This window comes from Andrena cerasifolii, chromosome 11, assembly GCF_050908995.1.
Source record: "Andrena cerasifolii isolate SP2316 chromosome 11, iyAndCera1_principal, whole genome shotgun sequence".
Taxonomy (NCBI): domain Eukaryota; kingdom Metazoa; phylum Arthropoda; class Insecta; order Hymenoptera; family Andrenidae; genus Andrena; species Andrena cerasifolii.
This window is the reverse complement of record NC_135128.1, coordinates 630,439-655,041: the sequence shown is the minus strand read 5'-3', so window position 1 is coordinate 655,041 and position 24,603 is coordinate 630,439. Positions and strand designations below refer to the sequence as shown.

Below are 24,603 nucleotides of genomic sequence, written 5' to 3'. Positions count from 1 at the left end.
TCGAGTTGCTATAAAGAAGAAAAGGCATACCATTCCTGTTTCCGTTTTCCGATACCCTGAGTTCACGTCTGCTACGAGGCGGAACCAGCTAAGCCATAAATTACCCAAAACAAATCGTTCTCTACCGGCGACTCGCAGGACAATACGGTCATAAACCGCAGCCTTGGCGAAATGCTTTGGCCGGCCAGCCTGATGAATTTTAAATACGTCTCGCGGAGAGACACAGGAAGAAAGGGGGTAACTCGCTGACTGCGCGTAGTCCCACCTGCTTCGTCCTTCCTTCCAAATAAAGGCAGGACCCTTATCTCTCGAGTATAAGCACGTGCTGGAATTTCAAAACAAAAGCAGGCGTCCGATTGGTCCTAACATAACCAATCTGCCCTGCATCCCTCTGAGGCGGCCACTGTCTTGAAGAGGCCCTCTTCACAGCAATATCTCCTCCCCGAAGCCCACCTTCTCTCGCACGGAATACGTCGTCGCGTGCTTTTGTTTTGAAATTCAAGCGTGTGTTTATACTGGTGTGCCTTAGGGAGGAGACATGGCTGAGAAGAAGGCCTCTTCAAAACAGTGGCCGTTTAGGAGAGATGCAGGGCAGATTGGTTAGGTTACGACCAATCGGAATTTATGCTCACCTTTTCTCGCACGGAATACGTCAACGCGTGCTTTTGCTTTGTAATTCTAGTGCGTGCTTATACTCGAGAGATAAGGGATATGTCTTTAATTTGAAAGAAACACGAAGCAGGCGGTACTACGCGCAGTAAACGAGTTACCCCCGAAACACGTGGTGTCTGCTGTCTATCTCGAAGCAACGGGTACATTGGCAGTAAAAGGACGGAGCGCGGACTTAGGTGAAAGTGTAGGATGGGTCGTTCGTTGCACATCTGCAAAGAACGTGTGTTTCGAAAATGTGCTGGCTTCTTTTTACCTAAAGCCGCTTGTTCTGGTGGGAGTTAACCCATAATGGAACGAGAGAAACTACTTGGGGGTAGAGGAAGTTGCTTGGAAAAAATCCTGTCAGTCAGCTAGCAATCTCGTCCCAGAAATGTTCTCCGCTCAAGAATGTTACGCGATGTTCTGGGTGTACGCCCGGAACAACGGGGAAGCAAGTGATACTGTGCGAGCGTTTGCACGGGAATACCTGCACATCTAAACCCCCAACGAGGGTACGATTTGGCGTTTGGCGTCAAGATTATTCTCAACGGAGTCAATGATGCCACAAGGCATGCATAGACGCTGAGGGTGGTCACATCGAGCAACTGCACAACTAACAGTAATCAGCCCCTTTCAGGGCCACCAATTTTATAACGTAGGAACAACACGCTCCATGAAAAGTAAATTAAGTGATTAGTGTTAGTGGCCGTGCAGTGAAGTGAATATTCGGTACATTAACCCGGACGCACTTGACGTTGCGATCCTTAGCTTCGGGTGGTGTCGTGTACCTGAGATCAGCTGTGCACTCGGCGCAATCCTACCATAAATCTTTTCGTCCACCGATGACCAGGATCGGCACAGTGACCTACTTAGTGACAAAGGTTCCGAAAAGGAAGGAAAGGAAGGAAAGAAATGCCCGTAGGGGTGAGTGTTATTTAATTTATTAGTGATTATTAGGTGTAGAAATAAATTCTGTTCGATTTTAGGGTTCAATAACAGTTTGATTTAAAAAATATGAAAACAACTCAATCATCGAAATAATTTCCATTATTGTTAATTACCTTTTGCCATTTTTCTGGTAGCTTACGAATATCACTGCGATAGAAATTCAGTTGCTTTATACCGATTATGTAAATCCAGTCTGAAAGAATTTATTCATACACCTAATATTATTTTTTAAATTTAGTTATGTTGGCCGGGATTAAACTACGGATTTTTACCTCAATAACGAATTATGATCACTTGTACATTTTTTGTTACATTACCTTTTCGTTTATGCCTTATTTGAAAACGAAATTTGCGTATTTCTTGTCCTCTCACTTCAAACAATTATTATTTAAAAACTGTGTAACACGGTTTCCTTCGATATATGCCGACTTGCTTGTTCGTACCTTCGTAGTACAAGCGCAGCCGCCTGCCGCGTAGCCAACGCTACAACGGGAGCTCGGGCGGAAGGCGCGCGCTCTGATTGGTCGTGGTTTTTTGTTAATATCTCGTTAACGAAGCTTCGAACAATATTTTCGCTAAGGAAAAAGTTGTTTCAAATCACCCCCTGAATCACCCCTTTCAAGGAACTCCGACATTTTTGGGACACCCTGTATCTCTGCTAGCTTTCGAGCAAACCTGTCCCATTTTGTAGCTTTGTAGTTGAATCTATGGTTTGTTGAAGACGAGCCGGTTAATGGGAAGCCATCATTCTGTGTTTTAAATGTAAAAGATATTGCAGCGTGGTCGCTGTCGTAACCAGACACCAGACATACGTCAAGGAAAGTCTGCGCCGGCTTAAAAGTAAGAAAGGACGGAGTGATTATCCTTAATTTATAGTTTATGCTATGGTCCGTATGCCATTGTCTAACATATTTACCACGCTGGTTATCTGTTCGATCACCCCATGCCTCACGTCTGGCATTGAGGTCGCCCGCTATTATATAATAGTTATTGATATCTTTAAGATTAACTTTACTAAACAAATCGTTTAGTTCTTCGATTAATTTTTTCCTATTATCATTTGTTGCGTATATGCTGACTAGGAATAAGCAATTACTACTATTCAACTTGATTCTAATTATTGAGTATTCTAAGATCTCGTTTTCAGATGAGGACGGGTATTTTGTTTCTTCGAATATTATATTTCTTTTGATAATTATAGCAGTACCTCCTCCTTGTTTCGCATTGGGTCTATCTTTTCTAACGGTTTCATAGTTTTTGAAAAATATAACATGGGATTGATTTAGTTTGGTTTCCGATAAAAATATTATGTCATGATTATATTTTTCAAGAAATTGAAGTAAATCTAATTCAATACCTGATGGTGTGGATATCAGGTCGCTGTCTTCAGTGTCCATATTGGTCAGATCAGTGAGCACGTGAAATCTGTTGTGGTCTGGAATGTTTGGTGTTGAATCCGATATTCCAATTCTACTGGTTTTCTTTGGTGATTCCCATTTTGGCAATGACGATGTACTGGGATGTGCTGTTTCTTCCTCTTGCGACATTATGGTAGATTTCCGCTTTGTGCCGGACTTGCGGGCGGCATAGAGGATAGGTCTCACTTCTTGTACATTTTGTCTAGATTGAGGGAGTGTAGCCTGGGTGTTTTTGTCTGATTGAAGATATGAGCCGTTTCAGGCCCTACATTTTCTTTATAAGCGTCAGGTGAGAGGTTACGCTATACGCCATGTGCAGGCTGGGATGACATGATTTTCGCCGCCTCCCTGGGGGCCCCAAAGCCTCATCAGGGCCGAATTGCACTTTGATAAGATCACTGCCAATATTGTTAGTGATATTACTTAACTGTTCGCACTTTGAACTGATAATGTATCACAAATATTAGAAAATACTGGAGCAGCTCGACACTCTACCGCTGCGCCACCGACGCCGTTGGAAAATACAGTAGTTACTTTACATTGTAAGGCGCATAACATAGTTTCAAATGATTCGGTTTTTTCAGTTTCTTTAATTTCTATGATGTTTTGCTGTACGTATAAACATTGAAGATCGCATAAAACACTTATTTCATGAAGCAATTCGACGTATAAGTTACTCTGACACGGAAAAAACGACGAAAAAATCAGTTTTTAATTTTTTTAACTGCGGCGCACCATATTGAAAAATCTGAAAAAAATTCAGAACAATAGTAACAGTGATACGTACTTACAGTAAAAATATAATTACAGTGCCAAGACTGCTTCGATACACACTCGGCATTTTTTTATGTTTTTTATTTTTCACAGCTTGGTTTTTCAACTTAAAAATCTGAAACAATTCTCTAATATGTGCCCCGATAACAGAAATGCCTCTGATTTTTTTTTTCAAAATTTGTCATCCCCTAGTATAGGAGAAATTCGGCAAAAACCTGATTTCCTATTTTTGCCCTTTACTACCCTCCGGGTGGAGATACGAAGTTGAAAATTGCCACAAATGTTTCTTTTTTAATAAGCTTTCGAATGATTCATCGTGAGTCGAATTCGGTTCAAAGGCACATTTGACCATCTTAACCGGCTATATCCTTTTCGTCGACGCTCTCGGTAGCGATCAATATATCATCAAGATAGATCAATATATTTTGTTGATCCAACTACTCCCTGAAAACTAAATTGATAAAACGCATGAAGAAGACCGGGCCATTTGAAAGACCGAATGGCATGCGTACATATTCATATTGCCCCATGAAGGTGATGAACGAAGTGTACGGAATAGAACTGGGTTTCAATCGGATATTATGAAACGCGTCCTTCAGGTCCAATCGCGTGAAATACACTTTGTTTCGCAAAAGAATCCAACTGATCGTCTATGCACGGAATTGGGAAATTATCACGTTCCGTGACCTGGTTCAATATACGATAATCTACGGCCAGACGACGCTTACCGCCCTTCTTTTTTACTAAAACGATAGGACTACAAGACTGAGAGACACTAGGTCGGATGATTCCCCGCTGTGAAAAATCTCGAATAATTTCCCTCACCGCCGTCTGTTCGCTAAAAGATAATCGCCGCGGATTGTGATATAACGGCTGGTGATTCGGTTTCAAATCAGTGGCGGGCACCTTCGGCCTCTCTGGCGTTACATATTGCTTATTAATTACTAACCGAACGCGCTCCTGAGTGTCCCAGTTTATCGCTGGATTAATATTGATTTTAGGGATCTCGGAATCCTCATCAACGATATACGCAAGACTTCCAAAATCCGCGGGTCCGTACAAGATTTCGGATTTTTCTTACGAATAACGACCGTTCCCCCGATATTTACTTCCAATTCCTTGCTAGCCATGAAATCGCGACGCAACAAGGAAAGACCTCTGATCGTCCCCGTCGGGACCACATAAAAATTAAGATAAGTCTCGCAGTACTGTAACGTCACGCGTTGCGGGAGACGTCCCAATACGGTTATTTTACTCCGATTACCCCTTCGAACTGTCTACTCGCCGTACATTTTCATTTAATAACGAAATCGGACTGCCGGTGTCCAGTATCGCCACTGTATTCGCAAATTCTAATTTAACGTTCACCGTATAGCTAGGGACGATGTCGGTAACTCCTCCATCCACAAGGTGCGTGGTAGCGTTGCTGTCGGTCCCAGCTGCCGCTGGTGGTTGCCCCGGACGTTGCACTCCTGCGGGATTGCCTGCATCCGTTTATCCCGGACGATAGGCAACGCTGCTGCCCTTCTTCTTCGGGAAGAGGCTCACGGGATGACCGAGATCGTTGCAGTTAAAGCAACGGATGGCTGGTTTCCTCACTTCCTTCGTAGTCGGTTGATGTTGGGGCTTGGTGGTTGATTCTCCCCGTCCCCGTTCCTTGAAAATGGCCGGACGTGCCCTGGCCCTCACAACTTCGTATACTTTCAGTTTGGCTTTCAACTCAGTTAGGGTGCGCGCTTCGCAAAATCCCATTCTGTAGTTGAAGTCGTCCGTTATACCGTCGGCAATGTACTGTATGAGAGCTTCAGTCTCGATTATTCCGCGCGACGCCAATTCTTTCATTACAAGGAGATATTCGTGCACAGACTCATCACGTTTGATTTTCCGCTTCATCAGCATTTGATGTAATTGAGCAGTGTTAGTTCGAGACGAAAATTCCTCCAACAGGCTCGCCTTCAATTTCGGCCACGTAGCGATGCCTCGTTCTCCTCGAAAAAACAACTTTGCGAGTCCCGACAAGGACTTCCGTGCAAACAATAGTTTTTGCAGGTCCGACCATCCGAAGATGGCGGCCGTGTCTTCCAAATCGGCTATCCAGGTCTCGATTTGCTGTCCCTCTCCACCATCAAAAGGGCGGATTGTATCCTCCACATCGCGAAAACACAGCGAAAAATGAGGAAACCGTCGTAATCGGGGAGAACATCTCTCACTTGCTCCTACCTCCGTCTCCCTATCTTCCTCGCTCGCGGGTTCGGCCTCGCCCTCTTCCTCGCCCTCGTCCGCTGCCGAATCTGCTCGTCAACAACGCAGATCCGTAAGTTGAGTACAGATTCTTTTCGCAAGAACTTCCGCCGTACCCTCAAAATCAAGCGTCAACAGCTGGCAGACAGCAATTAGTTTTCCTAACGATAGTTCCTCACAGGCACTCGTGACCGTGCTGTCAAATTCCGGTGACTCAAGGTCGAATTTGAATCCGGAGAATACGCACAACCGTTGCCGATTCTGGCGATCACCTTCCCGTCCGAAAATCAGTTTATGCAACGCTCTGACAACCGTCGCCGATGTCATCTTGAGATTCGCACACACGGTTGGGATTTCTCCCAACGTACATGCACGGCCGACACTTTGCGACGCCATCTTCTGACTCATCGTTTGAAGCACGTTCACACTCTTTTCCACTTTGGGCCTCACTCAAAACCGTGAATAATAATCCCACTTCTGAAGTTATAGTAAGATTTAATAACAACAATAGATATAATGAGTAATACAGATTGGCTATATAATCGACGCGAATTAATCGCTAATCCGGGCACACGGGTACTCTCGACCACGTGAAGAATCGCTCCGCCGATCCGCTCGACGCGATCCCATCCAAGCGCCCACGAAGCGGCCCGAGGTTCCCCGAATTCGTCCGAGGAGTCTTCGGACTCCTTAGAGACGCAACATTAAACTACTACATCAGCAACAGTGTTGGCCATTATTGAATTATGGATTTTTATCACAATGACCAACTACGATCACTTTTCGTTCATTTCCTGTTATATTACCTTTTCGTGGCTACGTTATTAACACAAGGAAATTTACGTATTCCTTATCCTCCCACTTCAAATAATTATTATTTTCGATTCTTCTAAAAAAGACCTTTGTATTCGTCTTTTTACGTTACACATGATTTTCATCCATTTATCCTTTATTCATTATTCACTTTAAATGACAAACAAACCATGACAAAATGTACGATTTTATTTGTTACGTCTTTTTCATTTGCCATTCTACGTAATTTCCTTCGATGCATGCCGAGTTGCTTGTTCGTAGTCGTAGCGCGGACCGGCGCGCGGCCACGCTAGCGTGGGAGCTCCAGCGGAAAGTTCGCGCTCTGATTGGTCGGTGCTTTTTGTTAATATCTCGTTAACGGAACCTCAGAGAACATTTTCGCAAAGGAAAAAGTTGCTTGCAATTACCCCCTGAGTCACCCCCTTCAAGGAACCACAGCATTTTTGGAACACCCTGGACATAATTCCATAGTCTTTTGTTGTAAAAATTGCATGCATAAGCGCCCACAATTCATCTCATCGGAACGTTGAAAACGATCGTGATTGTACGTGACCGTTGTACCGCGTCCGAAATAGTAGATCAATTCCACGGGTGGTCGCAGATTCTCAAAACTATCAAAGTACTGTACTCATGACCCGCGTTTCGCGTACGCGACCCAATGCGTCCCGGCGCCTCGATTCTTGTCAAGATTCGAGATACCGGTTTCGTTGGTTCGGACGCGCGTGGGAAGCGTGTCGTGCATAAACACACCTCGAAAGAACGGTACGTCTGCGCACTCGTGCTCTAATTACAGGTTCGTCATAGATTGCTGCGTTATCGCCGCCATGCGCCTACTCGATCGGCGTTTAAAAAACGATCGTGCTGCCCGCTTTATCGGCTATCGGAGCATTGGCCGATGGAGCGGCTGGTATAACCAAAGCGGTCAATGATGCGAAGGCATCTCGAAAACAGCTGAAAAAATTCTTCTTCGTTTGGAGTCGTTGGCGCCGTCATCTCAAGTTCAAGCCCGCGCCTCGCTTGTACGGTGTCAGATGCATTCCTCGACCCTCCATTACCCCATGATGACGCAAAGTCTCATTCAGCTGTTTTCGAGATGCCTTCGCATCGTTGACCGCTTTGGTTATACCAGCCGCTCCATCGGCCAATGCTCCGATAGCCGATAAAGCGGGCAGCACGAACGGCAGAAACGGAAGAAAGCCTCCACATTTCGCCAACCGTAGATTACGATGTCTTCATCGTTGCGAATGTTTTCTTCTAGACTTATTATGGTTACGCTTCATCCTTCTTAGGCCCATCCCGAGTCTAGTCTTAGCCTTCATCGTTGCCCAGACTCCAGTCGCTGCTGCTTTTTCACCAAAGGTCGTTCGCGAACATTCGTTGTCGCGCTTGATCGGCTAACGAACGATCAGCTTCGTGTCTTCCCTCTAAATCCTTTCAACGTGAGTAAGCGATATCGTGATCTCGACACGCCACGACTAGGGGATTTACACCTTCGTCACCACGAGCTTATGTAGTTCGAACGGCAACCGGTTTATGATACCATTCACGAAACCTGATCCAGTCTTCTTCTTATTCTTCTTTAGATTTTTCTTCCTCTTCTGATTCTTTTCTAGTCTGTGAGACGTCGGAATCGTTGATGCGACCATATACGTTAGAATAACCACGATAGCTACTCCAATAATACACGTGTACGCACGCTCCACCGATCACTGTGATACTGTTCTGCGCGACAAGTGCCACGAATATAAATAGTCGTCCATCGTCATAGACGTGCGCGCGGAGATGCGATTCGTGAAACAGCCGGACGTTATCCGCGTAATCGCGAACAGAATGTTGGAAGATGATAGTTATGCGAGTCGATCGAACAGATACGGCCCATTGCAGCTAAACAGCGTGCGAAGTGTGATTTGCAGTCCGTCCGGATGTGTAAAAACGAACATGATTTTAAGTATGCTAGGGAGTCCGATCGGTTTGCGTTTCGAGAACGTGTACGTGTACTCGAAATCGCTGCATTAGCCGAAGTATCGTTATCTCGAGCAGGTCTTGTGGCTCGTCGACAGAATCGAATACTTTCCCTACTCGGACAATGCTGAAATCATTCCACCGAGAGACGCTCGGCCCGATTCGATCTTTGTGTTCGACGACGTGCCGTGCGACGAGCAGAACGCGATACGTGAATACTTCTCCATGGGTAGTCACGCGAACGTGGATTGTTTTTATTTGTGTCAGTTGTACGCTAGAATACCTAAACATTTGATCAGGGAGAACGCGAATTTTCTCATGCTATTCAAACAAGACGTCGTTCAATGACTTGTGCACGAAATGTTGGCGTCGACGATACGATTTCGTGGTGATCGATAAGGATAGTTCCATGTCCGAAGGTCGATATCGAAGAGGATTTAACAAGTTTGTCATAGCTCGCGGATGTCAGTAAACCACGGTCGTTCATCGAGCGACACGAAATGTCTAACGAATCGACGATGACACCGATAACCTCGAGTAAAGTCGACGCGAAACAAACTCAAAAACGTTGTCGAGGTCATCATCAAAAAGGGGTGAAACGCCAGGGCGTGGACGCAAAGGTGGAAATCGTCAAAGTCAGCGACGTTATACGTAAAAAGTGCTTAGCCTTGAAAATTGGTAAAATGGCTACGGTAGCGGCTGTGGAGGCGAGCACGCAACCCATCGTCCGACTGTTATTCATGCGAATCCCCAACGATCAGGCGTACACGGACGCGGATCTTCGCTCGTATCGACGAGTCTTGCTAACGACGAACGCACATAAGCGAAACCATTTGCCGAACAAGCGTACGTTGGGTAACAAGGGGTACAAGTATAAGAAAATCATATTCTTGGTGATCGGTGGGGTCCGAACATCGGATCTCAGACGCGTTAGGGGGAAGCACCACGAACACACGTTGAAGTCGAGGATTGCCCATCGACGAATCGATAACGGTCACGGATAACGCGATCGATTATGTCTACTGGGACGATCCGAATGAATTGGTCAATACAGGTCACCCGGGCCACGATAACGAAATCGCATCCATCGTGGAGAAACTTCGAGAGGACGGTTTCATCTTAAATTGAAGGTTTCGATGATCGTCGTGTCAGTAGCATTTGCGCGCACGCATCGTTATTTCGGTGAACAAGTTTGGCACCTCGTTACACAATAATTACAACATAAACAATAAGAATGAATCGGCGATACAAAGACTAGACTACTGACCGTGGTGGACGAACGCTTTACGCGAAAAGTCGAAGTGGGTATCGCGAACGCACGACTGGACGCCGAGAATCAACGATCTCAACTCGAGAGGCGAGTACAACGAGCCATGTCGGATATCGTTAACGTGCAATTATCCCGACTAGAGGACGACTTAAATACCGCGATGGAACGACGCTTCGATCACTTGAAAGACGTATTCGAAGAGTTCACGACTGCGACGGGACAGACCGCGATATCAACCACGGATCTGTACAAACGGAAGCAGCAGCGAAAAGCGAGCGCGGATAGAAGACGACGATGATTAATGGCCCTTTCCCTGACGATAGTGCCTCCGGAATGTTGAATGATGACGAACGTTTGCGAAATACGTGTACCAATTGTATTTTACGAACGCATGAAGAACTGATACTACTTCTAACACCCTTGGAACTTCGCGACCATCCCCACCCGCCCGCGAAGCATGAGCAAGGAACGAATAAAATTAGTGAATGAATTACACGTTCCCGCGAGACGAAACTTCCCGCAACGACGCGTCGTAATTCGCGGTTACGATGATCTGTGGCAGGCCGATTTGGTAGAGATGCGTCCATACGCGAAGCAAAATCGTGGATATCACTACATACTAACGATCATTGACGCGTTCAGTAAGTATGCTTGGGCAGTACCCGTGAAAGCGAAAAGCGGACGTGATGTGACCGCGGCGTTCGTAACCGTGTTGCGGCAGAGTGATAGATGCCAGCGAAATTTACAAACCGACATGGGAAAGGTGTTCTACGTAGAACGCTTCAATCGTACGCTGAAAAACCTGATGTGGGAACAATTCTCTTTGAACGCGTCGTATCGTTAGTGTTCGAAACGATTTCCGAAGTCCGCTCTGTAAATATGTTCTTAGAATAAGTTGTATATATATTTCGATTTAGTCTTAAGCATTGTACATATTCATCTAAATAGTTCGAACTGCGCGGGTCAACCAGGGGACTAGTTGCCTATTCTCGTCGATTCCGTAATTCGGGTGGACCGAGTGGCTCGGGTCGCGGGATCGGCGAGGGGGGCGGTCGAATCCGACCGGTGGCTCGCGAATTCCGCCGAGGGCCTCCTTCTTCGCGATTTTGTGCTTCGTGCTCGCGCTCTCGTTACCGGTGGCCGCTTGACTAATGTGCACATGAGTGCCGGTGTTTTGTAAAACTTCCTGTGCTCTCACGCGAGTGTTCGCGTGCGGAATTAAGAGTTTTAGTACAAAACGCGTTGACTCGCGCCTGCCTGCGAGTTTGGTCTTGTGAGACACACGTTTAACCGCTGTGTTCCGTGAAACGCGACTTGCAAAACTGTGCGACCACGTGCTGTGCGGATAGCCATTAAAGCTAGACTCGATCCAACCACAAAACTGTGTACGGCAATTTTCTCTCCTTCATTGCAGCGAGAGCAATCTCTTAAAGGGTGTTAGAGAACTTTACGCTCAGTTGGTTCGACCTGTTACCTGCGCTCGTCCGCACCTCCAATCATCGCAAGCATCGAACGATCAACGCTAGACCAGTTGATGTAACCTCCGCGACGCGTTTATCGTTCGCCGCAAATGAGCCAATCTCACCAATTGGCTCGAAAGGTATTCAACGATGCGCCAAATTCAACGTCGGTGATAAAGTGCGCGTTAACAAGTTTAATATCCTCTTCGAAAAGGGATACACGCCAAACTCGTCGACCGAGGTGTTCGAAATCACAACCGTACAACGAACGTGTCCGGTGACATACATTTTGCGCGATTCCGCGGGAGAGCCGATCTCCGACGGTTTCTACGAGTACGAACTACATTCGGTCGCGAATTCAGACGTCTATCTGGTCGAGAAGATTATTCGACGGAAGGGAAACCAGGTGTACGTTAAGTGACTTGGAATCGATTCGTCATGGAACTCGTGGGTACCGCGCGCGCACACGCACGCACACTATATATATATATATATATATATATACAGGGTGTCCCAAAAATGTCGGAGTTCCTTGAAAGGGGTGACTCAGGGGGTGATTTGAAACAACTTTTTCCTTAGCGAAAATATTGTCCGAAGCTTCGTTAACGAGATATTAACAAAAAACCACGACCAATCAGAGCGCGCGCCTTCCGCCCGAGCTCCCGTTGTAGCGTTGGCTACGCGGCAGGCGGCTGCGCTTGTACTACGAAGGTACGAACAAGCAAGTCGGCATATATCGAAGGAAACCGTGTTACACAGTTTTTAAATAATAATTGTTTGAAGTGAGAGGACAAGAAATACGCAAATTTCGTTTTCAAATAAGGCATAAACGAAAAGGTAATGTAACAAAAAATGTACAAGTGATCATAATTCGTTATTGAGGTAAAAATCCGTAGTTTAATCCCGGCCAACATAACTAAATTTAAAAAATAATATTAGGTGTATGAATAAATTCTTTCAGACTGGATTTACATAATCGGTATAAAGCAACTGAATTTCTATCGCAGTGATATTCGTAAGCTACCAGAAAAATGGCAAAAGGTAATTAACAATAATGGAAATTATTTCGATGATTGAGTTGTTTTCATATTTTTTAAATCAAACTGTTATTGAACCCTAAAATCGAACAGAATTTATTTCTACACCTAATAATCACTAATAAATTAAATAACACTCACCCCTACGGGCATTTCTTTCCTTCCTTTCCTTCCTTTTCGGAACCTTTGTCACTAAGTAGGTCACTGTGCCGATCCTGGTCATCGGTGGACGAAAAGATTTATGGTAGGATTGCGCCGAGTGCACAGCTGATCTCAGGTACACGACACCACCCGAAGCTAAGGATCGCAACGTCAAGTGCGTCCGGGTTAATGTACCGAATATTCACTTCACTGCACGGCCACTAACACTAATCACTTAATTTACTTTTCATGGAGCGTGTTGTTCCTACGTTATAAAATTGGTGGCCCTGAAAGGGGCTGATTACTGTTAGTTGTGCAGTTGCTCGATGTGACCACCCTCAGCGTCTATGCATGCCTTGTGGCATCATTGACTCCGTTGAGAATAATCTTGACGCCAAACGCCAAATCGTACCCTCGTTGGGGGTTTAGATGTGCAGGTATTCCCGTGCAAACGCTCGCACAGTATCACTTGCTTCCCCGTTGTTCCGGGCGTACACCCAGAACATCGCGTAACATTCTTGAGCGGAGAACATTTCTGGGACGAGATTGCTAGCTGACTGACAGGATTTTTTCCAAGCAACTTCCTCTACCCCCAAGTAGTTTCTCTCGTTCCATTATGAGTTAACTGCCACCAGAACAAGAGGCTTTAGGTAAAAAGAAGCCAGCACATTTTCGAAACACACGTGCTTTGCAGAAGTGCAACGAACGACCCAAACTACACTTTCACCTAAGTCCGCGCTCCGTTCTTTTATTGCCAATGTACCCGTTGCTTCGAGATAGACAGCAGACACCACGTGTTTCGGTTCGAAAGGGCCCGAAGACAAGAGAAACAGAAAGTCTTCGACTTGCTATAAAGAAGAAAAGGCATACCATTCCTGTTTCCGTTTTCGAATACCCTGAGCTCACGTCAGCTACGAGGCGGAACCAGCTAAGCCATAAATTACCCAAAACAAATCGTTCTCTACCGCCGACTCGCAGGACAATACGGTCATAAACCGCGACCCTGGCGAAATGCTTTGGCCGACCAGCCTGATTAATTTTAAGTACGTCTCGCGGAAAGACACAGGAAGAAAGGGGGTAACTCGGTGACTGCGCGTAGTCCCACCTGCTTCGTCCTTCCTTCCAATTAAAGGCAGGTCCCTTATCTCTCGAGTATAAGGACGCGCTCGAATTTCAAAACAAAAACACGCGTTGACGTATTTCTTGCGAGAAAAGGTGGGCATGAAGTCCGATTGGTCGTAGCCTAAATAAATCTGCCCTGCATCCCTCCCAAACGGCCACTGCTTTGAAGAGGCCTTCTTCACAGCCATGTCTCCTCCACAAAGCCCACCAGTATAAATACGCACTCGAATTTCAAAACAAAAGCACGCGTCCGATTGGTCCTAATCTAACCAATCTGCCCTGCATCCTTCTGAAGCGGCCACTGTCTTGAAGAGGCCCTCTTCACAGCAATATCTCCTCCCCGAAGCCCACCTTCTCTCGCACGGAATACGTCGACGCGTGCTTTTGTTTTGAAATTCAAGCGCGTGTTTATACTGGTAGGCCTTGGGGAGGAAACATGGCTGAGAAGAAGGCCTCTTCAAAACAGTGGCCGTTTGGGAGAGATGCAGGGCAGATTGGTTAGGTTAGAACCAATCGGAATTCATGCCCACCTTTTCTCGCACGGAATACGTTAACGCGTGCTTTTGTTTGGTAATTCTAGCGCGTGCTTATACTCGAGAGATAAGGGATCTGTCTTTAATTTGAAGGAAACACGAAGCAGCCGGGACTACGCGCAGTAAACGAGTTACCCCCTTTCTTCCCGTATCTCTCCGCGAGGCGTATTGATGTTGGATATTACTTTTTAATTGCTAGTTCCCAAAAATTAATCAGGCTGGTCGGCCAAAGCATTCCGCCAGGGCCGCGGTTTATTACCATATTTTCCTGCGAGTCGGCGGTAGAGAACGATTTGTTTTGGGTAATTTATGGCTTAGCTGGTTCCGCCTCGTAGCTGACGTAAACTCAGGTTTTGGAAAACGGAAACAGGATTGGTATGCCTTTTCTTCTTTATAGCAACTCGAAGACTTTCTGTTTCTCTTCTCTTCGGGCCCTTTTGAACCGAAACACGTGGTGTCTGCTGTCCATCTCGAAGCAACGGGTACATTGGCAGTAAAAGGACGGAGCGCGGACTTAGGTGAAAGTGTAGGATGGGTCGTTCGTTGCACTTCTGCAAAGCACGTGTGTTTCGAAAATGTGCTGGCTTCTTTTTACCTAAAGCCTCTTGTTCTGGTGGGAGTTAACTCATAATGGAACGAGAGAAACTACTTGGGGGTAGAGGAAGTTGCTTGGAAAAAATCCTGTCAGTCAGCTAGCAATCTCGTCCCAGAAATGTTCTCTGCTCAAGAGTATTACTCGAGGTTCTGAGTGTACCCGCCGAACAACGGGGACACAAGTGCTGCAGTGTGAGAATTTCCGCAGGAATACCCACGGCTCCGAACGCCAAGTTCTCATTCTTTTCCACAAATTTTTATAACGTAGGTACAATACGTTCCATGAAAAGTAAATTAAGTGATCAGTGTTAGTGGCCGTGCAGTGAAGTGAATATTCGGTACATTAACCTGGACGCACTTGACGTTGCGACCCTTAACTTTGCATGGTGTCGTGTACCTGAGATCAGCTGTGCACTCGGCGCAACCCTACCATAAATCTTTTCGTCCACCGATGACCAGGATCGGCACAGTGACCTACTTAGTGACAAAGGTTCCGAAAAGGAAGGAAAGGAAGGAAAGAAATGCCCGTAGGGGTGAGTGTTATTTAATTTATTAGTGATTATTAGGTGTAGAAATAAATTCCGTTCGATTTTAGGGTTCAATAACAGTTTGATTTAAAAAATATGAAAACAACTCAATCATCGAAATAATTTTCATTATTGTTAATTACCTTTTGCCATTTTTCTGGTAGCTTACGAATATCACTGCGATAGAAATTCGGTTATACCGATTATGTAAATCCAGTCTGAAAGAATTTATTCATACACCTAATATTATTTTTTAAATTTAGTTATGTTGGCCGTAATTAAACTACGGATTTTTACCTGAATAACGAATTATGATCACTTGTCGTACATTTTTTGTTACATTACCTTTTCATTTATGCCTTATTTGAAAACGAAATTTGCGTATTTCTTGTCCTCTCACTTCAAACAATTATTATTTAAGATTCCGCTTTAAAATAAAACTCTGTAACGCGGTTTCCTTCGGTGCATGCCGACTTGCTTGTTCATACCTTCGTAGTACAAGCGCAGCCGCCTGCCGCGTAGCCAACGCTACGACGGGAGCTCGGGCGGAAGGCGCGCGCTCTGATTGGTCGGGGGTTTTTGTTAATATCTCGTTAACGAAGCTTCGGACAATATTTTTGCTGAGGAAAAAGTTGTTTCATATCACCCCCTGAGTCACCCCTTTCAAGGAACTCCGACATTTTTGGGACACCCTGTATATATATATATTTTATACACTGACGCGTATAAAATACAATTTTGGGTATGAACAAAGGAAAGAAACGCTTACAACGTAAGGTTTACACACTATACACCGAGGGAATCATGGGATTCGAGGGACTCGCCGTGCTCGAGGGATTCGTTGGGCTCGAGGGGCTCGTCGGGCTCAAGCTGGAGGAGTTAGTCGGGACCGAGTTCGGGGATTCGATAATGTCCCGACGGAAGGGTACTGATTAGGGCTGTAACGAATATTCGAATAATGGAAGTATTCGGCTATTCGAATATTCGAATACCATAGAATTCGAATAATTTCTTCGAATATTCGAACATTCGAACATTCGAACATTCGAACATTCGAATATTCGAACTTCGAACCTTCGAATATTTGGATCTATCGAATTTCTGATTGTACCGAATAGGAATCTGAACATGAAATATTTGTTCACAGTTTATCGTGAAATTTTCTTTCATATTAACCTTTACAATTATTTGTTTTTCAAACGATAAATTTGAAATTTTATTAATCTTTGGTTTAATGAATTTTGCAACGAAAAGTATAAATTCTATTTAAATTTAGGGACCTTGTGTATTTAAAATATAAAATGTTGAATCGTAATGCTCATTAATATCAATAGTAGTAATTTTATTCTTTGCTTCTTTTTACGGGATAACATTGTATCATTCATACATTTTATCCTTATTCGCTAAGGTGTCTTATCTATCTTACTTTACCCCCCCCCCCTTCCAGTCTTATATACACATTCGTCCATACACATACGTATATCCATTTAGACATCCACATTCACCTCACTTAGCTTAGTTGTTAACTATCCTATTTACAATTATTTACAATGTTTACATATTTTATCGTTTTTTTGGACTTGTAACATCCAAACCTCACAAAAACTAAAAAACAACGCGTTTTACACTAAAATACACCCTTAAACACAAAATATTTTGTGACTTTGAAATTTGCATTGTTTTTTTTTTCAAAATCAATCTCCTCATAAAATGAACATGCTGACAAAAAAACGATTTACAGATTCGTATTCAGCGCACAAAAGTGTATAAGAAATACGTATTCGATGTTACAAGTCCAGGTAGGTATTGAACAGCTTCATTTGCTTGATTCATTTGGTTTGGGTTCATACCAAAATTTATTTTGGTGGAGAAATACGAAAACATTTACATTTTCTGGTGCAAGGCAGCTTCTCTTTGCCGTAACAATATTTCCTGCAGTAGAAAACGTACGTTCTGATGCAGCTGAGGTGGCTGGAATACATAAGTAGTGCCGCGCAAGTTTGGCGATTAGTGGATACACAATTGTATGGGTCTAGATTTCGGTCAATTTGCGGTTCAGACATGTATTTCTGAAATTGTGCCGTAACATCATTTGTTTTATTGCTATCTCCGAATATGAAGTCCATAGCTTTGACTTAATAGCAAGCCTTGTCTCAATATTTGATTCATGTATTAAGTCTTTATACCGCGGATCAAGGAAGGATGCAATTCTTCGTGCGGAAACGAAAATTATATTATCGGCGAGGTTGAAGCGAGTTCTACATTCATTTAATACAGTGTCTTTAAATTCTAGTATCGGAACCGCATCATCAGTGCCAGGTAATAAGTGATGCGTAACTAGCATGTTTAATATTGGATGCACCATTGACACAGATGAAGTGTTTACACACAAAAGTTCACATGCAATCTGCACTGGGCGAAGCGCTGTGACTAATGCACTCAATATGCCCCACTCGGTTGCTGTCATTTCCAGTTTTATAGCTATGGCTTCGTTAGTTACAGTTTTGTCGGCCAAAACGCTGACGACCGGAATTTTATTCTCCACAAGGCGCTCAGCCATGAAGAAGGTGGAATTCCATCGTGTTTTGACGCTTTGAATTAATTTAAGAGTTTTTAATTTACGTTGTATTTGTGCTTTCTCAAGTGCTGCAGTAGCAACATTTGAGTGGCGGAAGTGCGTAACAATTGCACTGGCTTTGGAGCATACCCGTTTTATTTCGCCCTGGCTCAGCCCTACATTGATACATAGTTGTAGAGTGTGCACGCTACACGTTAAGTCCTGCTTTTCAGCTACATTTGGTAGCTGTAGCACTGCACCAACGATGTTCGATGCATTATCTGTAACGATGCCGCTAATAATGTTTTCGATCCCCCACTCCAAAAATACATGTGTAAATCTTGCTGCAAGATTTTCTATCGTGTGGCGTTCGCTCATTTCTTCTGTTGTAAGGGTCACGTTTACAATTTTCCAGTCCTTGTTAATGAATCTGGCCTGTACAGTTAGATATCCATCTTGCGCTCGTGAGGTCCAGTTGTCCGCTGAAATGGCAACAGCTGATAATGAGGCCAGTACCTCTTTGATTTTCACGGCAATGTCGTCGTGCAGTGCTTGCAGCCTCCTGGTTATGGTTTGGGCGCAAGGAGGTTTATACGCGGGCTCAACAACGCGCATAAACCTCGCGAAACCAAGACTAGCAGCGAACGATGCGGGCAACATATTGATAGCAATCATTTTTGCGAGCGCTTGATTGATTACTTCAATGCGGTCCCTGCTACATGGATGCGATAATGCGGTGGCATCTTCCAAAGGTGCTCCAAGTCTCCGCGATCGTGGTTGTGGTCGGGGAGTTTCTAAGAGTGTTTCTGCTGTTTCATTACCTAAAACCGATGGCATTGAGACCAACTCATCTGCAGTCACATCACTGCTACCAGCATGGGAGTTCGATCCTGAGTCTTCATTTCTCCTACAATAAAATATAATGATATATTATTCGTCGATTATTTATTTTGATTGGAGATGTTACATTAGGGCCATTCCACGCCAAATCGATCACTTTTCTCTTTGATGTCTGGGATATTGTTAAAACTAAAATATATAGTATATTAGTACACTACTGGACAAAATTAAAGGATCACTATAATTTCCCGAAAATGAAAATTTATCGGCAGTTGAACACGTACTTACGAACTACAGCGAGAAATTTATAATTCAGTGGACAAATATTCCAAGTATGTCACAAAATTAGTAAAAAGTAGACTTAATAAGAAATGAAGATAGCAATTGAAAAAGCATGGCCAGTTGTAAAAGGAGACTGACGAATTATGAAAATCTCTTATCGGGGTCTCGTGAATTATCAATAATGGCAATATAATATCGAACCAAAAGTTAATCTCACTAATATAATAGAAATGATACCAAGAAGGCTAAAAGCAGTAGCTACCAAGGGGGAAACGGACAAAATATTACTTTATGTAAAACGTTATCGTAATAAATTGAGGGCTCGGATGCAATAAGGGGACCAGCGCTGGAAAATGGGAAAAATTATTGTCCAAACATTAAGAAATATTGGAAAATTAAATGTTGTTAAACTGTATTTTAAAAAATATATAGTGTTGTAATGCTCGCCTCGACACAAATTTTTTCTATTTACAGTTTTTTTATCCAATCATTAGTATTCGAGATAAAAATTATCAACAAAAAATTTCTTCGATCAAAATCATTATTTCTTTAAACATAAATTGCGATAATTTGAGTAAATATTAACGGATCATTATGAGACTTGAAACATAAAACTCAGAAAACTCTAGCGAAGCCGCGAAATGTATGCACAAATCTCTTATGTTAAAAAATGTAATAATATTTAATTTAAAAGTAATACTGGACATAACCCATGTCTTTCAACGTTCGCCGTTAAAAAGTATCGAGGGAATTTTGAGGTACATATAACTTGCAGCGACAAAGTTTTTTCTTAATACACAAGGAAGTTTTTCACCAATTTTCACACTGATTAATAAATAATTATAGAAGATATAACGATTTATATAAATCCCGCGCGGCACCAACAGTTAGCAGCTGCGTACAATCGCGTCACACTGCAAAAACATGACGTTCTCACTATTATATGATTATATATTACAAAAAAATATTGCGATAAAAAAAAAATAATAAATAAAGAAGAAAAGATAAGCAAAAAGAAAATGAAAAATGAAAGATAGGAAAAAGGAGAAAAAGAAAAATTTATAAAAGAACAGAATATTGTAAACAAAACAGTGTAAATATTGTAAATATTGCGTGTAAATACTATAATAAAAATGTTACTAAATATTTCGAAAATAATATCGCAATATTTTTTTGTAACATATAATCATATAATAGTGAGAACGTCATGTCTTTGCAGTGTGACGCGATTATACGCAGCTGCTGACTGTTGGTGCCGCGCGGGATTTATATATATCGTCATATCTTCTATAATTATTTATTAATCAGTGTGAAAATTGGTGCAAAACTTCGCTAGAGTTTTCTGAGTTTTATGTTTCAAGTCTCATAACGATCCGTTAATATTTACTCAAGTTATCGCAATTTATGTTTAAAGAAATAATGATTTTGGTCGAAGAAATTTTTTTTGTTTATAATTTTTATCTCGAATACTAATGATTGGATAACAATACTGTAAATAGAAAAACTGTGTGTCGTGGCGAGCTTTACAACATTATATTTTTAAAATACAGTTTAACAACATTTAATTTTCCAATATTTCTTAACGTTTGGACAATAATTTTTCCCATTTTCCAGCACTGGTCCCCTTATTGCATCCGAGCCCTCAATTATGGTCGAGTGCAAAAATGCAAACATTGCCTTCTCGATATGAAAATGTCATTTAGTAAAATAGAAAAATAGAAAAACATAAGATAATGTGATTAGTGGACTGCGTCGTTACAATTTTGCACATACTTCAGTTTATATTGGTAACTGTAAAATTGCAAATATTGACTTACCTTCTCTTTTCAGACGGACAATATATCTGATGCTGTGACTGCAAATGTTGTGCAAGTGGTGTCGTCGCATCATGCGTTTTCAGCACGCTATCACAGACTAAACATGTAGCCATCTGTCCATTTGCTGACTTCTTGCAGTGGTCCCAAACCCAACTCGGCATTTTTATGTTATACTGATGTTTTCACTGTTTTGCGCGTAAACTAAGACGGTGTTTCCTGGTTTGACAGACCGTTCACACTGACTTTCGAAAGTCTTGAAGCGTTAATGAAGACTCGCATTTCCTATGATTGGTTGAGTCAATCGTGTGGGCGGTTGCAAATTCTGATTTTCTATTGGTTTTATCCTCAAAGAAGGGGGCAGCCCTTAAGTTTTCTTGGGTCTTATGGTGGAGGAAAAGTCCCTTGGTAGGGTGATGCTTGCACGTGAAAACAATAAAGGTGCGAGGTCAAAGATTGACTTGACCGCGCCGAATTTGGGACCGTCTACCGGCAGTGCGGGTTTATGATCCTGATGATCTGCGCTTCGGTAGTGCCGCGCGAATGGATTGACCGTCGACCAGAAGTTGGGACCTTTCTTTATGGTCTAAAGTGTCGAGAATATTTGAATGGTAGAAAACGTTGAAAGGATAGAAGCCATAAAAAATAAACGCGCACATTGCTGTAGGAGATATTGAAAAAGGGACAGAGTTCCGTTATGGTGAATTTGACAGCTGCAGTTAAGGTTGGGCAATATAAAACGAAGAAAACTTATTTCTATAGATATTTGGATACAATACTAGTAAAAACTACTTAAGATTAAGAGCTTAACTTTAGCTATGTACATTAGCGGGTCGTTCGTATATCGACGGCCATAATGTTTTATTATTGAGTCTATTTTATATGAGCATCGCGGAACAATGTATTTCTATGTAGCTGTTAACGTTGGCCGACAAGAGTCACTAAAGTGACGGAGTTTTTTTCCGGTTATGGTGCCAGAGTAATAGCCGCAGCAATCGCGCAAATTAAATTCTTAAGCTTAAAAATAGCGAAGAAATCACGCCCGCATCATAAACCCCGCCACATTTCGAATCCTTAATATTTCGTCTTAAATTTTCGTTTGAACTTTCGTCTACCATCCGAACGTCGGAAAAGTTAGCGAGGGCTCTTGTTAAAGTCATCGTTCAGCTTATGTTTCGGCTCATATTTACATAAATTAACAATTTATACCAGAGACAGTAAGTATTTGATCTACTCATTCCTAGAAGCCTCCAATGAAAAGACTAATGATTATGCTACCCTTGTACAGTCAATGCACCTGCAACCATTTAAAAAATAATTCATTAGGCAGAGCAGACCTTAAATTATAAACAAAAGGACATTTTTTTGATAAACAGGTGAATATTAAATTTGGCGAGTTTCATTAATTTATTTACTAAATAAAAATAAATTTAATGAATTAACTACTAATTTTATCATTATATCTGTATACAATTTATTTATTTACTATTTATGTTTAAGTAAACAACAGGGTCCTTTCTCGTCAAACGTTCGTGACGCAGACATCATTCGAAAACAGTCGTGTTCGTTCATCGTCAACGCATTATTCTCGTTAAAATCACCATACGGACAACAACGTTTTTTCCTTGTCTGGTTGTCCGTCGGGCCAATGAGTTCTTTTTCATCATGATATTTTCAATCAGTCACTTAAAATTAATTTGTCGAGTGACAAAGTTACTTACATCGCGTACCACGAGAGTTAATCGGGCCTTACAACCCTGAGAGAAGGGAGAGACATTCGCGCGTGTGGGGGTAGGTTACAGAAACAAAGTATAAAATTACTATTAATGAGTAAGATGGTGTCTATAAAGCGAATAATACTCTATAAATTTAGAAAAATAACGTTATAGTAACGAGGGAAAAATAAAAATATTATAGTTCCTCAAAATCGTTTATGGGGTTTTAGCTTCCTATAGAAAGATCTGCTTATACTGTTTGTCATCCGCTTATGATGGGCCACGGGTGGCCCTAGAGGAGGGGGCCCTTGGCCGATTCCGTCGGAATTGTCCACTCATTATTATAAAAATAATAATTCTAATAACTGATGGTTGTTTACGTTTTAAAATGTATAAATTTACCAAAGACTAATAAAGTTAAAAATGTATCGTTTGCAAAACAAATAATTGTAAAGGCCAATATGAAAAGAATTTCACGATAAACTGTGAACAAATATTTCATGTTCAGATTCCTATGCGATACAATCATAAATTCGATAGATCCAAATATTCGAATATTCGAAAGTTCGAAGTTCGAATATTCGAAGGTTCGAAGTTCGAATATTCGAAAGTTCGAAGTTCGAATATTCGAAGGTTCGAAGTTCGAATATTCGAATATTCGAAGAAATTATTCGTATTCGAAATTATTCGAATTATTCGAATATGCGAATAGTCGAATAATTACAGCTCTAGTACTGATCCGATCGGTTAAGAAGCATCGCTTATCGTCGAACAGACTCAGCGCGTTCTTTTCCCCACTCACGGAAAACACCTCGTGTCACAGTTGGAGCGGATATTGTTCTGCCGAACCGCTTTCTCGGTGAGATCGCGAAGACAACGAACGTAATCGTCGAATTGTATATCATTCGCAACCGTGTGTTTCCGGACAGCTTTCACTTTCTTAGTTTCACTCGTAGACCCCACTGCAGCGGTAAACGTTCTAGCCGCGTATATCTTGGATCGTAGTCCGACGAACTCAGTCATCAAGGCGCCGTTATTCTCGTCTTTGATGAGTCCCGGCACCTTTTTGTTTACGCGGGGCATACCGTACGGATTGTCCACCGCGTAATCACTCGTATCGAATTGGTCGACGTCGCACTTCATCGCTTCATACGCATCTTCGCATTCTAGACTATACATTAAATTATCTGTGTCGGTGTGCAGGACCTTATAGTGGTCACAGAACTTCGCACGCATATATGCGTAGTGAAATTCATACTAGCATTCTTTCGATACGTCGAGCACACTCATCCCCACCTATAAGGGCTTGTCGAACTTCACTTTTAGTTTTCGCATTTCGATGGTCACTAACTGTTCCGAGAAGATCGTACGACTGTGAACGTTCGGCTTCACGATCAGCGCTTCCGCGCCGTAACGACCGTCCCACTGAGTCACCAGTCACACGTTTACGCGATTCTTCACGTTTTCCATCGTTTTATCGTACACCGCATTGTTCATTAAATTATATAAAATCTTCTGATATTCACTCGCGGTGCGCGTCCTCAAATCGGTGTTCAATTGGACGTAGTCGCGCAACCAATGCGACTGAACGAATCGCAACACCCGATGAATTCGCGTCACGCGTAATCCGTGGCGTACGCACTGTTTCAGGTAGCGATAGTGGATTACGTATCGCTCCTTGTCGTCGAGCGTGTTAAGCAGCATGGTCTGTTTACCGTGTGGCGCGTGCTCGCGCACCGGGCAGAATGGTAGGTCGACGTTTGCGTCATGAATTTCCTTAGGATATTCGATGTCCACCTCCAACAGGTATCCCTCGGATCCATCATCGTTGGACAAAGATGTTACGTCGAGCGCGGCCACTGTCACATCGTCCAGCCATTGGAACCCGCCGTGCGGCATAGTCT

At 42.9% G+C, this 24,603-nt stretch overlaps 2 protein-coding genes across 2 annotated transcripts in view; one reads left to right on the top strand and one right to left on the bottom strand.

Moving 5' to 3' along the window:
* Dpp10 (Dipeptidyl peptidase 10) overlaps positions 1–24,603 on the top strand; it is a 655,550-nt gene that overhangs the window by 547,434 nt on the left and 83,513 nt on the right. The window lies entirely within an intron of this gene.
* On the bottom strand, positions 17,376–22,040 carry LOC143374873 (E3 SUMO-protein ligase ZBED1-like). The gene is made up of 3 exons (XM_076823424.1): positions 20,988–22,040; positions 17,767–18,955; positions 17,376–17,462 (listed from the first exon to the last, which is right to left on the bottom strand). Exons 1-3 carry the CDS (start codon positions 21,146–21,148, stop codon positions 17,376–17,378), a joined length of 1,437 nt encoding a protein of 478 aa, XP_076679539.1. The 5' UTR covers positions 21,149–22,040.